Genomic DNA, 15,165 nt, shown 5'->3' with positions numbered 1-15,165 from the left:
GCAGAGCGCGAGGGAAGAGATGGTGTTTCACAACGGTGACACACGTGCTTGCACCTTTCTTGTGTAAAGAAGCAGCAAAGATGCTGAAGGAAAGTCACTAATCAAGCGCGAGAGCAACATAAACGGGGTCAGACTCTGTTATTTAGAAGCATCCCAGCGCTCCACTGGATAATTAATTCAAATATCACGAGCGGGCGTTCTGGTGTTCCTCCCCTCTCATATCTGGCGTGTTCGATTTTTTGTGCCCTCCACTGGTAACGCGAGCTTCTGGGGGAGGTCACTGGGAGGGGGGGTTATTTGTGTAGTGTTTCCCATTAATTACCTAAAGTATGGCGGGCTGCCACGCTCTAATTTCCTCGACCATATTCTCATAACAACATTAAAGATCTCGTCATTGCCTCAGCGAATCGCCTCTGACTCAGTTAACCCCCCCGACCCTCTCTGGATGCGCTCATTCCCACAGAATTAGAGGGGATGTAGGAGGAATTAAAAGGCCAATCCCAATTCCCCCTCAGCCCTTTCCCATCTTGTTGTGATCCACTTATTCCTTTAAAGCGTGGGCTCCTTTATTAGCCACACAGGTGGAAACAATGGGACGGTCAAACCAAAGTGACTTGTTGTGATGGTCAGAAATGAATCAGAAAAAGGACACAAACACGTCTGAATGCACAGGAGAATGTAGGCGTGCATTCTGGGATGGCAGCCCAGTTAAATGACCCAGTTGAGCTCCAGTGGAATTGCAGCGCTCATCTTTGTTTTGACATCAGGAAATCAGGAAGAATCCTCCAACATGAGTCTGCATCAACAGGGAATGTGAGTGACGTCGTCAGGAGGCTGAATTGTAAAGAATGGGCTGATTTCGCCTCAACGGCAGATCTACTCCGGCCTGTTTACACACCCGTGGGACAGGAATTGGACAGGACGTTCTGTGATAGCGCGACAGATTCTGACCTGGAAGTGGAACGGCGTGTAAAAAAGTACACGGAGGAGTTTTAACAGCTGACTAACACGGTGCAAACTGGAGGTTATGCTATGCTGCTGACTTGCTAGCTCCTAATTGACTATTGTGATTTGGCCCAATGCTATCAAGCTACAGCGTAACTCGATACCTGTCATAGCAGAGGCGACATGATTTGTAAATATAATCCCATTACAGACCCATGTCACCTGGGACAAAGACAGTCTCACTACAGGTGTGCACGTGAACAAACCAGAACTTACGACTGGTGGACGCTGCAGTTGTAGAAGACGAAGTCGACGCTGGCAAACTTCTTTCCCGTCTCCTTGGATTTCAGGTAAAGCTTCACCACCCGTTTGTCACCTGCAGAATGCAAACACAAATCCATGAAAAAAAAAATCCCCAAAATAAATACTTTACATCGCGGCAGGGCACTAAATTCATCAGGTTTCGGCGTCACCTCAGTTAAGACATGCACACACTAAGAAACACTGTATCTTAGCAACGCGCCGCTCATGTCACACCCACAGTGGGGTGGCAGTAAAAATAGCAGCACCAATCAGAGTTTGGATGCCAGCGCTGATGAGCAGTCGTAATGGGGCATAATGGGCTCAGCTGAGGACTACTCACGTATCGCTTTCAGCAAACTTGAAGCAGAATATCTGACATGTTTCCTCTGCTTTGAGTGTCAAAATCAAAGTTTGCGGTTTGACACATGAAACAGGTGCATAATCTGTGTAAATAGAGAAATAATCTAAAAAAAAAAATGTGGGCAGTTTTAAAAATAGCAAAGTTGTTGCTTTGAAGAGAAGTTAGGAGCGTAACCGGAGGCAGCAACGTGGAGAGAAACAGCAACAATGAAAGTGACACTGGTGCATAATGCATGATAATTGGGATTCAAAAACAGTTCTATTTTAAGCAAATGAATGTAGACTCCTGTTGGGGACTTTGAATGGGAACGGGCCATCTTCACTGGCTGCGACAAGGTATTCTGAATATAGACGGGCAGCAAATCATCTCCTCAGATTAACATTCTGTTGTGCTTCATGCAGGCTTTTACACGCTACTGATGTAAAATACACCCCCAAGGAAGCCAGTGGCCAACAGACACATTGCTGAAGATATCGACAGAAAAATGAAGAGAAAACGTGTTTTATAGCAGGAAATAAGAAGCTCCATCAAGTCCCCTGCAGATCCCCCACCCAGACCTCACCCCCCCCTCCCTGACCTTTGTTCCTCGTGATCGGGATGACGTCTCGGGCGGAGGGAGACGTGCAAAAGATGTGTCCGCCCTGGATACGCCCCTCTGTCTCCACGTAGTCCTCGAAGGAACAGTTGACCCCCGCTGAGAGATCAGGCACATTGCGAGCCTGTAGGACCAGCTACAAGGAGGGGGGGGGGGGGAGAAAAGTAGGACAATCAGTACAAGATCAATGGAAGGACATGGTGTACATGGATCGTTATAAGATATGACATCAGGGTTAATGGGTGTTGGGGGAGGGGTGGGGGTGGGGGTGACGCTTGTCTGTAGGTGTGTGAGAGCAGCGGGGCGAAAAGAGTGTGTGTGTGTGTGTTGGGGGGGCTTGTGCGCTTCAATCAGTGTCGCTATTGCAAGGTTAACTTGTGTGTGTTAATGTGCGCTGAAGCCAAATGTAATCAGTCAGTCTGGTGCGCTAACGCTGACGAGCTGCTGACAGAATGAGAGCTCTCTCATTGTCACAACACGCACTCAGAACGGCGTTTATTCAAAGGTACGAGACCGAGCTGCGGGTCCCGAACATCTAATTCACGGCCGATCACGACTAAAGGTCACCGCGGACATTATCCAGGATTAGATTAAGGCTGCCGCTGAACGACCTGCGTGTGCACGTGGGGCTTTCTGCGTGGCTATGAGGCGGAGCTTTAGAGCTTCCAATAGTTTAGTCATACAAGTGCAGCTGTGAAAGCACAAACCTGGACTTCAGACATGGTGACGGAGATGTTTCTGGGCTGCACGGTGAGCTCCACGCACTGCCGCTGGTCGGAGGCAAACCTCTGGGGCTCCCCTGCTCGCTCGCAGCGGTCCTTACGTGAACACCTGCAGAACGGGCACCAGAAGAGAGGAGGGGGGAGGCAGCGGGGAGGAAGAGTGAAGCAATGATGTCAGTAAACGGTTAGGCTAATATGACAATCATATTAAAATGACAAACATGCACAGCCATCAGCGTCACACAGCGGTGGGAGCAATAACAGAAGAGAAATGGGCCAGTAGCTCCCCTCATATTAGTGCAGGCCTGTATATCATTACCTTACTGGCCCTGACATCTGTCCCAGACCCACCGTGCTATAAGAACACCCATTTACCCTCGTGTTGCCATCTACAGGCCTGTTTCCTTTTTTTAAAAAGAAATCTCCAGTATACGAGCAATCATAAAAGATTCACGCAGTCATAAAAACGATACAAATCCTACAGCCTTACATCAGCCCTTTCCCCCAATTATTGCAAATCGCCCGATCGTTTCACGAGACGTGCGTGCGGCTCTGCGTGCGAACACTTTACATTTAGCGGTTCATGATGCGGCGTTCACCTTCCAACCCATTACAACTGGTCCCACTGGTGGGAGTGGAACGCTGATGCAGCCCTCTGTGAGGCTTTAACAATAGCAGGAAAGCCAAAAAAGCTAACCCACCCCCCCCCCCGAGCCATGGCCACGCTCCGCCGTGGTCAACAGCTCCGCCGAGAGTCACAACACACACGATGCTGACGCGTCATTACAGGATTGTAATGATGCTCCTCTTTTCCTTTCTGAAGCTCCTGGAGTGGATGGAGTTAATCATTAGCCAAGAAGTGTGTGTGTGTGTGTCTGTGTGTGTGTGTGTGTGTGTTAGTGGGGGGGAGAGACTGAGGGCTGTGTTGTGGATGCTAAACATTTTCGGGTCCTAAAAAATAATCTCCCTTCACCGCGGGGTTACTTTGAAAGGTGCACCAGCATACGTGCACCTGCATACGTGCACCTGCATACGTGCACCTGAGGAAAGCCAAGAGGGCGATGTGTCATTTTTGTGTATTTAACTACCTCACAGAGGGCTCAAACGCCCCAGGAGCCCCCATCGAGTTTAGCATCCCGTCAGCTTCTAACAACACACGGCCGTTCACTCACTCGCAGGCAAAACTCTGCTACAGGAACAAATCTGACGGATAAACTGAAACATCAGCTCAGAAACAGAGCGTGAGCGAGAGCGTGAGCGAGAGCGCTGCAGTCTGAATTAGTTCAACTCAGAAAAGGAATTATTAGTTCCAGCTTGAACTGGTTACAGTTTCAAACATTTTGTCTCTGCAGGTACCAACTTAGAACAACAGGACAAAAAATATCCATCAAAATATGCAAAAGCTTTCCTGTAATTCCTTTAAAAGGATAAAAATAAAAGGATCCAGCTGCCAATTTCATCACAATCAAACCCATTAACAAAAAAAAACCCAAACATTTTTCATTTTTATTGGTTGGAAAGTCGAATGTGGGTTGTTGAGCTGTTCTGATGTTTAATTGCTTTATAACAGGTTTATGGTCTTCATATCCTAACAGGGCAAATGAGAAGCTTTCAAACTGTTTGTTCTAAATGGATAATAACTTGATAACAAATTAGTGCTGGGAGGTTTTTACCTCTGCATTAGTTCAAAGAGATAAAATAGTTTCTAAGGTAGCTTTAATTTAACAACAATGATGATAATACCCATAATAATAATGATAATCTACACATTACAACCGTATACGTTGCCTTGAGCATCATCCATGGAGCACTAACGTGACACGAGTGTGTGGAACTTACACATTGTGGAGGACACACCATCCACAGTGAGGGTCCCTGGAGCCCAAACACTCCCCACAGGTGGCGTACTGCTCGCAGCTCTCCACTGGAACCCTGACCACCTACAGACAGACAGACAGACAGACAGACAGACAGACAGACAGACAGACAGACAGACAGACAGACAGGCAGACAGACAGACAGACAGAGGCTTGTTAGGGTTATGAAGAACGATTCAGCATTCCATTACATTTAGCAGCGTGTGTGTGTGTCTGAGGGGGCCTGTGTGTGTGTTCTGCTGAGTGACAACAGTGGCTGTCAAGTGTGTGCAGCAGAAGGCTGGTGGTGCATGCTGGGATACCTGACAGGTGGCGCGGACACAGTGTCGGGATTGACGGATAACCTCGAGAACCGCAGGGTGCAGAGCAGCACGAGGACTGACCAGCAGCATGTGTCCCGTCTGTCTCAGCACACATGTGGACACCGGTGGTGTGTGTGTGTGTGTGGTGTGTGTGTGTGTGTGTGTGTGTGTGTGGCTGTACTGGAATGCAGGAGCTCGGCGACAGTCCACAGATGTTGCCTGAGAAGCTAAAAGAAGTGTTGGAGCACGGCCTCGGCTCGTGAAACAGGTGATGACAGGTGCTTCACGACACGGTCTCAACGGACCCCGAGTGTGAGCATCTTTAAGGGCGCGACACGCGTGCACGGAATAACGCAGCAGCAGTGATCCCGTGTCGTGCGTTCTGCACGTGCGACAGCAGCCGCTGATGAGATCAGCAGGCAGAAGAGTGTGAAGGCTGATAATGAAGTAACGTATCCTAAATGTAGACGCGGGATGGCGTGACGAGCGGAGCGGAGTCCGTCCCGGTGGGACCCGAGTTCTTGATGAAGTAGAAGAAAACAGGAAGTAGAGGCTCGGATTCTACGGGGTTTATTCAAGCTGTAAAACCTCCTGCATCCTTTGGGGATATTTGATCAAGTTCAGAAGCAAAGCTCCTCAGAAACGTCCCTTTAAAGAACCTCAACGCAGAGGAACCAGCTCTTACTCCTCCGGTCCAGCATCATTAATACAGAACCGGACCTGCTGGCGCGCTGCCCAGAGAGAGAGACGGATGAAATGATGCAAAAGAGAGAAGCAAAGAGGAGGGAGATGGTCATCAGCTGGGGGGGGGGGGCAGAGGAACCTGAGCGGGTCGGGTGTGGCGGCGGATGGCTGCGATGTGTCACTGTCAGAACGCGCACGGGTCTGGGTCTGGACTCTCCGAGACGTCCTCAACCTCCATTCGTTCTCCAACAAGCTCGGAGAGAACTTGATGACGGCGGCCCGAGTGGATCAAAGGTCGGGCGGAGCTCACGGGCGGCGCCTGAATTTGTTCTAATTGTTGCGATCTTGAGATCCCCTCGAGGGACCGGAACATGACCCGGTGCTCGCAGCTGTTGCCGCGGCAGCACACTTCAGCTGGAGTGGCACTGGGGGGGCTCTGATGGCGGCTGTTCCCAGCGGGGATATAAAATGCTTTACTGGAGCCAGGAATGTGTTTGTACAACCGCATGTAGATCCAAAAAATGTGCGCCTGCCTGCGTGTTGGGAATTCTGCGCAGACACGGGAGCAGCCCCCCCCACCCCCCCACCTCGTTGGCTCTTTTAATGAAAGTCAATTCCCGACAGAGTGCCACATTACTCCTTTAAATGACCTTATAAAACAAAGCCGGCATCCCCTCTCTCCTGCCATCTCCTTATTTACAACAGCATCTACTGCTGTAACTCAATTCTCCCCCCTCCCCACCCCCCCCCCCCCCCCCCCGCCCGCAGGCGTCCGCTGGGACCAGATCGCGGAGTCGCGGCATCTCCAAGCCGCAATAAACTCGCCGCCCTCCCTCCCCACCCAGCACGCCATCACCTGCCTTCCAACATCACGCCGACGGGCTCGGACACGTCACCCCCCCGGAACCCAAAGGTCCAATAAAGCTTTTAGCAGCGCTTTTCATACGGACATAAAAGGATCGGCCTCCGAACACAAAGGAGGCGACGGGCGGAGGCGAGGTCTGCTGGAGCAGCGGCTCCTCTCTGGGCTGAAGAAGAAAGAATCATCATTTTCTGCCTTTTTTTCATTTCACTTCATAAATTAGTAATGCCCCCCCTCCAACCCCGCTGCAGTTACAGCCCGTGTGCTTAACCTCCAGTGGCTTTAACTCTGAAACAGACAGATTTGATTTAGTTTTTAAAATCAGCTCAAAGGAGAGCGGGGGTGCATCTCTGAAGCCCAGTCAGGGGAAGAAGAAACAGCGAATCTTAGATTTTACAGCAGAAATATCAAAGAAACGTGGATCTGAAAGTTCTGCCTGAACTCACGGAGCGGGAGAAGCAATTCAGGGGAGGGACGGCAACATGGAAGGTGGATATGGAGCCGCAGAGGATGATGGGAAAGAAGAGAGGATGAAGGGAGGATGAAGGGAGGATGAAGAGAGGATGAAGAGAGGATACCCCCCCCGCCTGGTTCATCACGCTGTACAAATGGAGTAAAACTAATTCTGTTATATAAAGGAAAATCAATACCAACCTTTAAACGCATGTCAGTGGTAAAGAAATATATGAGGCGTAATTACTGCCCCCCCCCCCCCCCACCTCCCCTTGCTCCCCCCCATCACTGTACATCTGAGCTTTACAACTCGCAGCTTCTCCACAGTTCTGCTCACTCTCGTGTGGAACCTCGGCCCTCGACAGGATGTTTGTGTAACTACTGGGTTGGAATACCTAGGGGTGGGGGTGGGGGGGGGGGGGGCATCAAAGACTAGCTTAGCATGTGAGCATCAACTGGATTGGAAGAGATCGATGGCGGCCAGGAGCTGGATGTGTTGACTGACTGGCGATAAGGAGCAGAGCAAACAAGACAGGGAGGATTCGGATCTGAGCAGGAGGATTTCTTTTGGGGGGGGGCACTTGTATATTGTAAGACTGCTCCAGGGCAGAGGTTTACCACAGACCTGTTTTGGGTAATTACGCCCTCTCGCGCCTGCTCACTCTTACTTTCTCCTTCCAAACTTCCTCTGAAGTAACTGTGCCCCCCCCCCTTTACCTCCTTCGCCCACCCAACGAGGCCTCTTTCATTTATCTCCTCATCCTCGTCTCCGGTGCTCAGCTGTATTATTCATTCACATCACTCTCGTCCTCACTTCTGATCTCCTGCTACACTCAGCCAAAACAAGAGGCTGATTAAAGAATAAAACACCCTCGTCGTCGTTCATCTGATCCGGTGCTGAGTTCAGGGCCAAAGCTAAAATCCTGTAAATCAGAAATATTCCATCGGGTCTGTATATTTCCTTGGTGACGTTGCGTCAAACAAGCGGGGAAGATGAAACAAACGTTTCCACCGAGCTCATCAATCTTCATCAACCGGACGTTCCCATTAGCTCTTCCAAAAACAGCTCGTCTCCCACTACAATCCCCCCCCCCAAGCAATGGAAGGAAAACAGAAAACAGCAAATGAAAAGGGGAGGGGGGGGGGGATTGGGCCCAGGAACAGAGATTTCTAAGAGAGGAAGAGGTAAATGTGAGCGGCCGAGGTGGACAGGCCCGCGGCTCTTCTAATTAAGTGAGAATGGGAGAGGCCACCGGCCTGGTAAATGACTCTGTCACTTTAGAAAATGGACTTGGTGAAGAGTGAAGACTCACACAGCTGTTAGAACAGCAACGTGACCCCCCCACACCACACCACAGGGAGACAGAGAGGCTAAAAAAGAGGGGGAAACCTCCCAAATCAGAAAAAGGCTGTGATTGATATCATTTAGAAGCACATTTGGGACGCCTGCCACGTGCACGGCAGCTTTAAGGAGGTCTGACAACACCAGAACTCAGAACCGTCTCGGTGGGATCAAGGTGAAACCGTCTCTGGATTCATCTGACAGAACTCCGCATCACACCCAGACACGGGCCTGGACCCCAGAACCTTCTGCCCTCTGTAGAAAACAGCTGTGTTCAAAGGCCAAAGTCTTGTAAAGAAACTGCTGAGTAACCCTTGAGCACTCTGAAAGGACCGTTTAACTGTTCTGTCATGCTCGGGCGACGGTTCCATCGGGCCGTTCCTGCGTTTGGGGACGAGGGACTGACTCCAGACCAGCCGAGCTCGCTCTCAACTGACAACAGTGACATCAACAGCCCGGTTTTTTTTGCCCCGAATTGCCACGAAGCAACGGGAGGAGCAATCGTGCAGCAGCTGATAGATGCTGAGATGAACAGGGCGAAACCATTAACTTCCCCATCAGTCTGGTCCTCGTTGCTAAGCCTATCAGTCTACTCTATCACTCCATCTTCAGGGAAAACGACAGTAAAACAGAGGGATGAGAGACAGGCAGCTTGACTTCCATTAGCACTGATAGCATCACCCCCAAGACAAGGGTCTTACTGCCCCCTCCTGATGGCCAATCAAGGGTTGTCTTTAAGGGCCAAACCACAAGAAAGGAAGAACAAGATAAGTCAGACAGTTGAGAGGAAAAAGGGGAGGTTTGGCGGGAAAGGTGGCAAATAATAGTCGCAAAATGAGCATTTAAAGACCTTTTCTCAGTTTAGGGTTAAGAGTTTCTCAATTTGTCTTTCCAGGAGCACCGATTTGACACGACAGACGCACAAAAACCGCCCGTAAATGACAAAATCTATATGCTGGCACATGAGAGTAGAGCAACGAGTGGTTAACAGTTCATCTGTGAGAGGGTGTATGTGGCCAGCCGTGTGCTCAGGAAGGTTCTATAATGGGTTGAACTCTTGTAATTGAGTGCCCGGAAACGACACGGCTACACCGCCGCTCCCTTCTGCTCACTGTACTCACGTCTCCGCCTCACTGCACCAAGTCTATTAACATTTACATAACAATGACCGCCTCCTTGCTCAAAGTCTGCTGTGTGTGTGTGTGTGGGGGGGGGGCAAAGTGTTGAGCATTATGAGTAGAAAAGATGAAGCCGAAGACATAAAAGGTACAGAGAGTTATACCAAAGGCCGGGTCAGGTAGATCACCATGTGCAGCGCCGCCGGTGACGCCAGCAGCACCACCCCTGACTCCTCCTCTAGACGCAGAACCCCAGACCTCACGTGTTCAACGGGAATTTCAAAAAGGTTAAGGTCCCTTTTCCAGGAACTTTTAACGATCAAAACATTTACTATTTCCCTCAATTAGCCTGTGCAATTAGCTAAGCATTAGCCAGCTGTTGAGCTATCATTAAACTAGCAGCAAAAGGATGACAGCAAAAGAAAAACTATTAGGATTGATAGACTTTTAGATACTTGTTTGTATTGATCTGATGTATGTATAATTGTAAAAAGTTTCAATTTGAATCAGGCACCATATACTGCTCCTCAAAATTAAACTTCTCATCTCGTGGTGTCGTGCACTTGTTAAATTCAGCCGCTCGTCGGCGGCAGAGACAGTCGATTTGAGGAGAATTAATCTTCAAGCTACTTAGAAGTGACTGATTAGCTGCATCTAGTTTGCTAAAATGTCAGTCTTGATTGATACAAGCAGCTGCTTATTATGTGTGTTGGTGTCAGTCGGTGCTAATGTGTTTGCTAACGAGATTGGCAGCGAACCAGTAATATGTGGATGTAAACAGAAACACACAGATAGAGGGAGAGAGAGAGATAGAAAGAGAGAGAGAGAGGGGCAGATGATGTCTGATGAAACCCCATGGGTAGGACATTACTTGATGATTACGTGAGAGCCAACAGCCAACTGTTTGCTAACGTAGGGAATTACATTCCTAAAAGGCACAGGAGCTTTTTGTGCGCGTCTTAATGTGGCCGCTAACATCCACACGCGAATCGTTACACGTGCAAAATCTCTTGGATAAAAAGGTTGCCTCACGTCTGCACCTGGTCCATCACATCTCCAACGCTTTCTCATATTTTCAGAAGCTAGGCAGCTAAACTAGTAGCGACGTCTGAGGACATGTAGAAAAACTGGGACTAGTAGCACCCACTTCGACCTGAGGCTCTAAAACTGGGCGCTTGTGCCGCGGAACGAGCGTAAACAGTAATATTGTAAAAGTGTTATTTTCTAAAGCCCTGCATGATGAAGCGGTTCCTCCAGCTTTAAAATGACTGGAAACACAGATAGTTCAGCGCGTCGGCGATGAGTGAACGGTTCAATAAAGCCAAATACGGTGAAACACAAGCAGAAACATGGTGGAAAAACACACAGACAAGATCGGCTCCAAATAAACATTTAAATTTCCTGCAATAACCTACAGTCTCAGAAGCTTCGCACACACACACACACACACACACACACACACACACACAACACACACACACACACACACACACACACACACACACACCCTGCTCCCGCTGTCATATCCTCTCATTGATAATAATGACAGTGATGAATACAGCTGGAACACAGCGAGTCATAAATCACTAGGCCTCACCTCTAACTCTGACTCACAGCTTCAGTTTGGTGTGTGTGTGTGTGTGTGTGTGTGTGTGTTGTGTGTGTGTGTGTGAGAGAGAGGGGGGGTGGGGGCCCAGGGAGGGCTTGTCGTGGGCCACGCATCAGTGGAAATGTCCAGTGACACCTTAATGTGCTTGGCTTGTCTGAGGGACCCCCACAGGCAACCAACTAGAGACACACACACACACACACACACACACTTGCATGGCGTCTATTTAATGACAAAACAGGGGCAATGAAGGTTGGTTGCTAACGTCACTGAATAATTGCTTTCTTTTAATCTGTAAAATTCTTAATTCTCTGGTTTTGCACGTCCACCTTTCTGCCTTACTGAGAATGGTTGTATGGGGGGGGGGGAGAGAGAGAGGGAGGGAGAGACAGGCAGAGAGAGAGAGAGAGAGAGAGAGATGGGGGGTGCAGCAGTGATAGTGAGACATCATTAAAAACATGGGAATGGGATCAGTGGTAGGTAGTCGAGAGGAGAGGACTCAATTTGGGCTTAGATGGAAACATGGGAGTGTGTGTGTGTGTGTGTGTGTGTGTGTGTGTGTGTGTGGACTCAGGCACGGATTTCCTATAGTAGAGATGAGGGAGCCATAGCTGTATAGATGGAGGGCAGAGGATAAAGATGAGGGTAAGATGGAGGGCAAGAGAAGGGAATTGCCCCCTCTGGTCATTAGTGGCGGAGAGAGGCTTTAAACCAGAGACCGCCGCATGTTCTGCTTAACCTGAGCCTGCAAACCATTAATGGGGATCAAACCCACGACCAGGCGGCAGCAGCGGCGGTGGGGGTGTCTACGCATGTCTCACCGTGGTGGGGGGGGGGCTGAAAGCCCATGAATGTAAACAAATGGATGTGTGTATGAAGTATAGAAGCCTTTAACTCCTGTTAAGTGTGTGTGTGTGTGTGTATGTGTGTGTGTGTGTGTCCATCCTTGGCGTCCTCAGCTGCTCTCTGCTTTTAAGATAAAGTGGTCGAGGCCACACACTAACACACACTAACACACCCAAACACACACGGACAGGCGCGACGGGCCCGTCTCAGTATTATTTGTAATAATCTGCACGCCTCCATCGTGCGTCTCGCACGCTCGCTCCGCTCGTTCCGCTCTCACAACAGAAAGGGTGCATTTCATCTCCCATCTGTCCCGTCTGCGAGTGTGCACAGCTCATTTAGCTTCCGACCAGGCGCGCCCACGGGAAAACTTCCTCTGATATGATAAAGAACAAACCCTGGCGGTTACCTAACGACGCAGCGGCTGATTAGGTGCGGCGGCCGGTAACGGCGCCCGGTAATGACCTGCTCTGCTGCCTCTGGACAAACCAGGCGGATTTCTCTGCCGTTCTTTATCCCGGCAGGTGGGATCGGAGCTGCGCGGGATGGAAACACTGCAGACGGGTCCGGTGTTCTGTCTGAGCGGATTCTGTCGTTCGTGGTCGAAACGAGGCTCAGGCGGACGCCTTTACCTCCGAAAACACGCTCGCATTCAGAATTTAGATGAGAGGAATGAGTTCTGACGGAGTTCTGGATGGGAGAAACGCTCACATTTCCTACAAGCAGCAGCAGAAATGATGGATTTTCCATTTCTGTGCAGCCTGAATATTCAGGAGATTCTGGTTCAGATTCACTCGACTGGTGCTGAATCGGTCCATATTTAACGGTTCTTTACTTTAAACGCATCACAGATGACCAAGTTCCTCCTGGAACAGGCCTCAGACAGTCACCCCCCCCCCCCCCCCCCCTCAAAGCCACTGTTAGCTTTATGAAATACAGTCATCCAGTCACCCCCCCTCCCCCTCCCCCTCCCCCAGCCGCCACCATAATGAGACAGAATAACGAGGGGAGCAGCTGGGCCCGGGGAGTGACAGCGATGTAACATGCCCTCCGCCGCGTCCCCCGTCCCTCCCCCACCTCCAGCTCGCCATCAAAGTAGACACGGTGCTCACCAGCGGTGGGGCTGGTAATGACCGCAGGCACACGCGTGCGTGCACGAGCGTGCACGGGCCACATGTGACCTATAACACCGCCTGTATGTCTGGGTGTGTTATGTCTCCATTATTAGATCTTCACAGTAGCTATCTGTGTCCTGTGTGTGTGTGTGTGTGTGTGTGTGTGTGTGTGTGTGTGTGTGTGTGTGTGTGTTTGCTGCTGTGTAATTACATGGGATCCATTGGGAATGAGTGTGTTGTTTGATTGGACAGGGGTGGAGGGGAGCAATATCCAACCTCCACTGACTAATGAAGGTGAGCGATACTCTGGACACTTGCCACTAGATTACTGTGGCAGAAATGGTGCAACAGGCAACCTGTGTGTGTTGTACAGGATGCACAGTGTGTGTGTGTGTGTGTTATGAGGACCGAACGAGACTGAGGACATGAGGATTGTGTGGGCCGCCCAATTTGAAAGGTCTTGATTCTAAGGATGGTCCTCACAAAGAGAGGAAGACAAAGCGTGAGTGTGTGTATGACCATTTATAGTCAATGCTCGTTAGCAATGAGACGAATGATGGGGACAACATCTGTCCAATCAGGAGCTCACCTGTTTGTCTGTCAGTGCGTAGATGTGCTGCTGGTCCGGGCTGAACAGCATGTCTCTCAGCAACGGGCCGCCTTCCTCGCTCACGGTCACCTTCTCGTAGATCACGGCTGGACGGTTGGAACTGTTCACCAGGATCTGCGGGGCACAAAGGGAACGGAGCAGTTAGAGAGGAAGTCCGTTATTCCTTCTTCTTCACGTGTTTCTCATTGGAAAAAAAAAAAAAAATCACATCATTAATAAAACGCACGCCCCACAAAATCCATGTCAAGCGCATAATGGAGGCAGGATTAAAGAAGTTGGCGCTTGCAGAGTCCCATTACTGACTGGATAATGGTGTTAGTGCAACTGTGAACGGGCGGCGCCGCGGAGCTCCGCGCAATAAGTGATGAAAACACTTAAAGAAGTGAAGCGGTGACGAAAGGCAGCTGCGGATGAAGGAGATGTGCTCCGGAATAAAGCCGGGGAAGATCCCATCTATCTGTTCTAATGGAAACCTAATCACCCCCCACACCTGTGGAGGACCGCCACACCAGCCCGACGCCTCAAATTTGCCTCTCTGAGCTTTTGGCGAACAATTTGCCCAGATATGGAAAATAATGGTGCAGATTGGAGATAGGAGATTGGTTGGCTGGGATGGCTGAGGGCCAAAGTCATCTCGCCGGCAAATGAAAAGCACAGAGCGAGGGGGGGGGGGTGGGGGTGGGGGGGTATCAGCTCTCCATTACAGAGCTTTGTCAACTCACACCGGTATCAGCCGTCCGTGGTGGCAGACAATGAGGCTGGAAACGCACAAACGCACGGCGGAAGATTTTAGAAAACGGACAATAACGCGGTGACGAATACGTGCACGCCAACATGTCCGACTGGGTGGGGGGGGTGGGGGGGGGGGGGCTACTACCGATGATTTGCAATGCAAATAATAGTTGCAGTTTTCACCAAAATGAACCAGGTCCCATTATCTTTTCTCTGCTGCGGTGAGATATGTCGATGCGCGGCTCTGTGGAGCGTGTGTGTGTGTGAGTGTGTGAGTGTGAGTGTGATTGTGTGTGTGTGTGCGGGGGGGAGGGCGATAACACGCTGGAGACGAGAGGAAATATGGATGTTATTATCTAGATAATGAGCCTGTAAACAAAGGATACATTTCATTTACGGACGGCGAACATCACACAAGTACACAGGCGCATAACGCCGTACAGAAGACGACTGGAATAAGGACCAGAGAGGATGATGGGAAATGTTCAAGGAGGCTTGACGGACACCCAGTTCGGCTCACTGGGCGGCCGAAACGATGTGAGCGGGAAACTTTCTCTGCCCAACTGGATACGCGAAGGAGGTTCCTTTAATCAGCAGGCGCGTCGCGGAGGATTTGGAGATATATTATTAATTTCTGGAACCCAAAACTCTTTCCTATCTGATTAGTGTCGATCGCTGCTGTAATCAGT

At 50.0% G+C, this 15,165-nt stretch overlaps 1 protein-coding gene across 1 annotated transcript in view; it reads right to left on the bottom strand.

Annotated features, from left to right (window-relative positions):
- Nucleotides 1-15,165, bottom strand: part of LOC130523802 (plexin-A1-like) — a 121,452-nt gene that overhangs the window by 53,246 nt on the left and 53,041 nt on the right. Inside the window, exons 4-8 of the mRNA XM_057029357.1 lie at nucleotides 13,724-13,858; nucleotides 4,766-4,866; nucleotides 2,912-3,035; nucleotides 2,187-2,340; nucleotides 1,222-1,321 (exon numbers count right to left, since the gene is read on the bottom strand). Of these exons, the coding sequence (XP_056885337.1) occupies nucleotides 1,222-1,321; nucleotides 2,187-2,340; nucleotides 2,912-3,035; nucleotides 4,766-4,866; nucleotides 13,724-13,858 (614 nt within the window). The remainder of the gene's footprint in view (nucleotides 1-1,221; nucleotides 1,322-2,186; nucleotides 2,341-2,911; nucleotides 3,036-4,765; nucleotides 4,867-13,723; nucleotides 13,859-15,165) is intronic.

This window comes from Takifugu flavidus, chromosome 4, assembly GCF_003711565.1.
Source record: "Takifugu flavidus isolate HTHZ2018 chromosome 4, ASM371156v2, whole genome shotgun sequence".
Classification (NCBI taxonomy): domain Eukaryota; kingdom Metazoa; phylum Chordata; class Actinopteri; order Tetraodontiformes; family Tetraodontidae; genus Takifugu; species Takifugu flavidus.
This window is presented reverse-complemented; position numbering and strand designations above follow the sequence as displayed.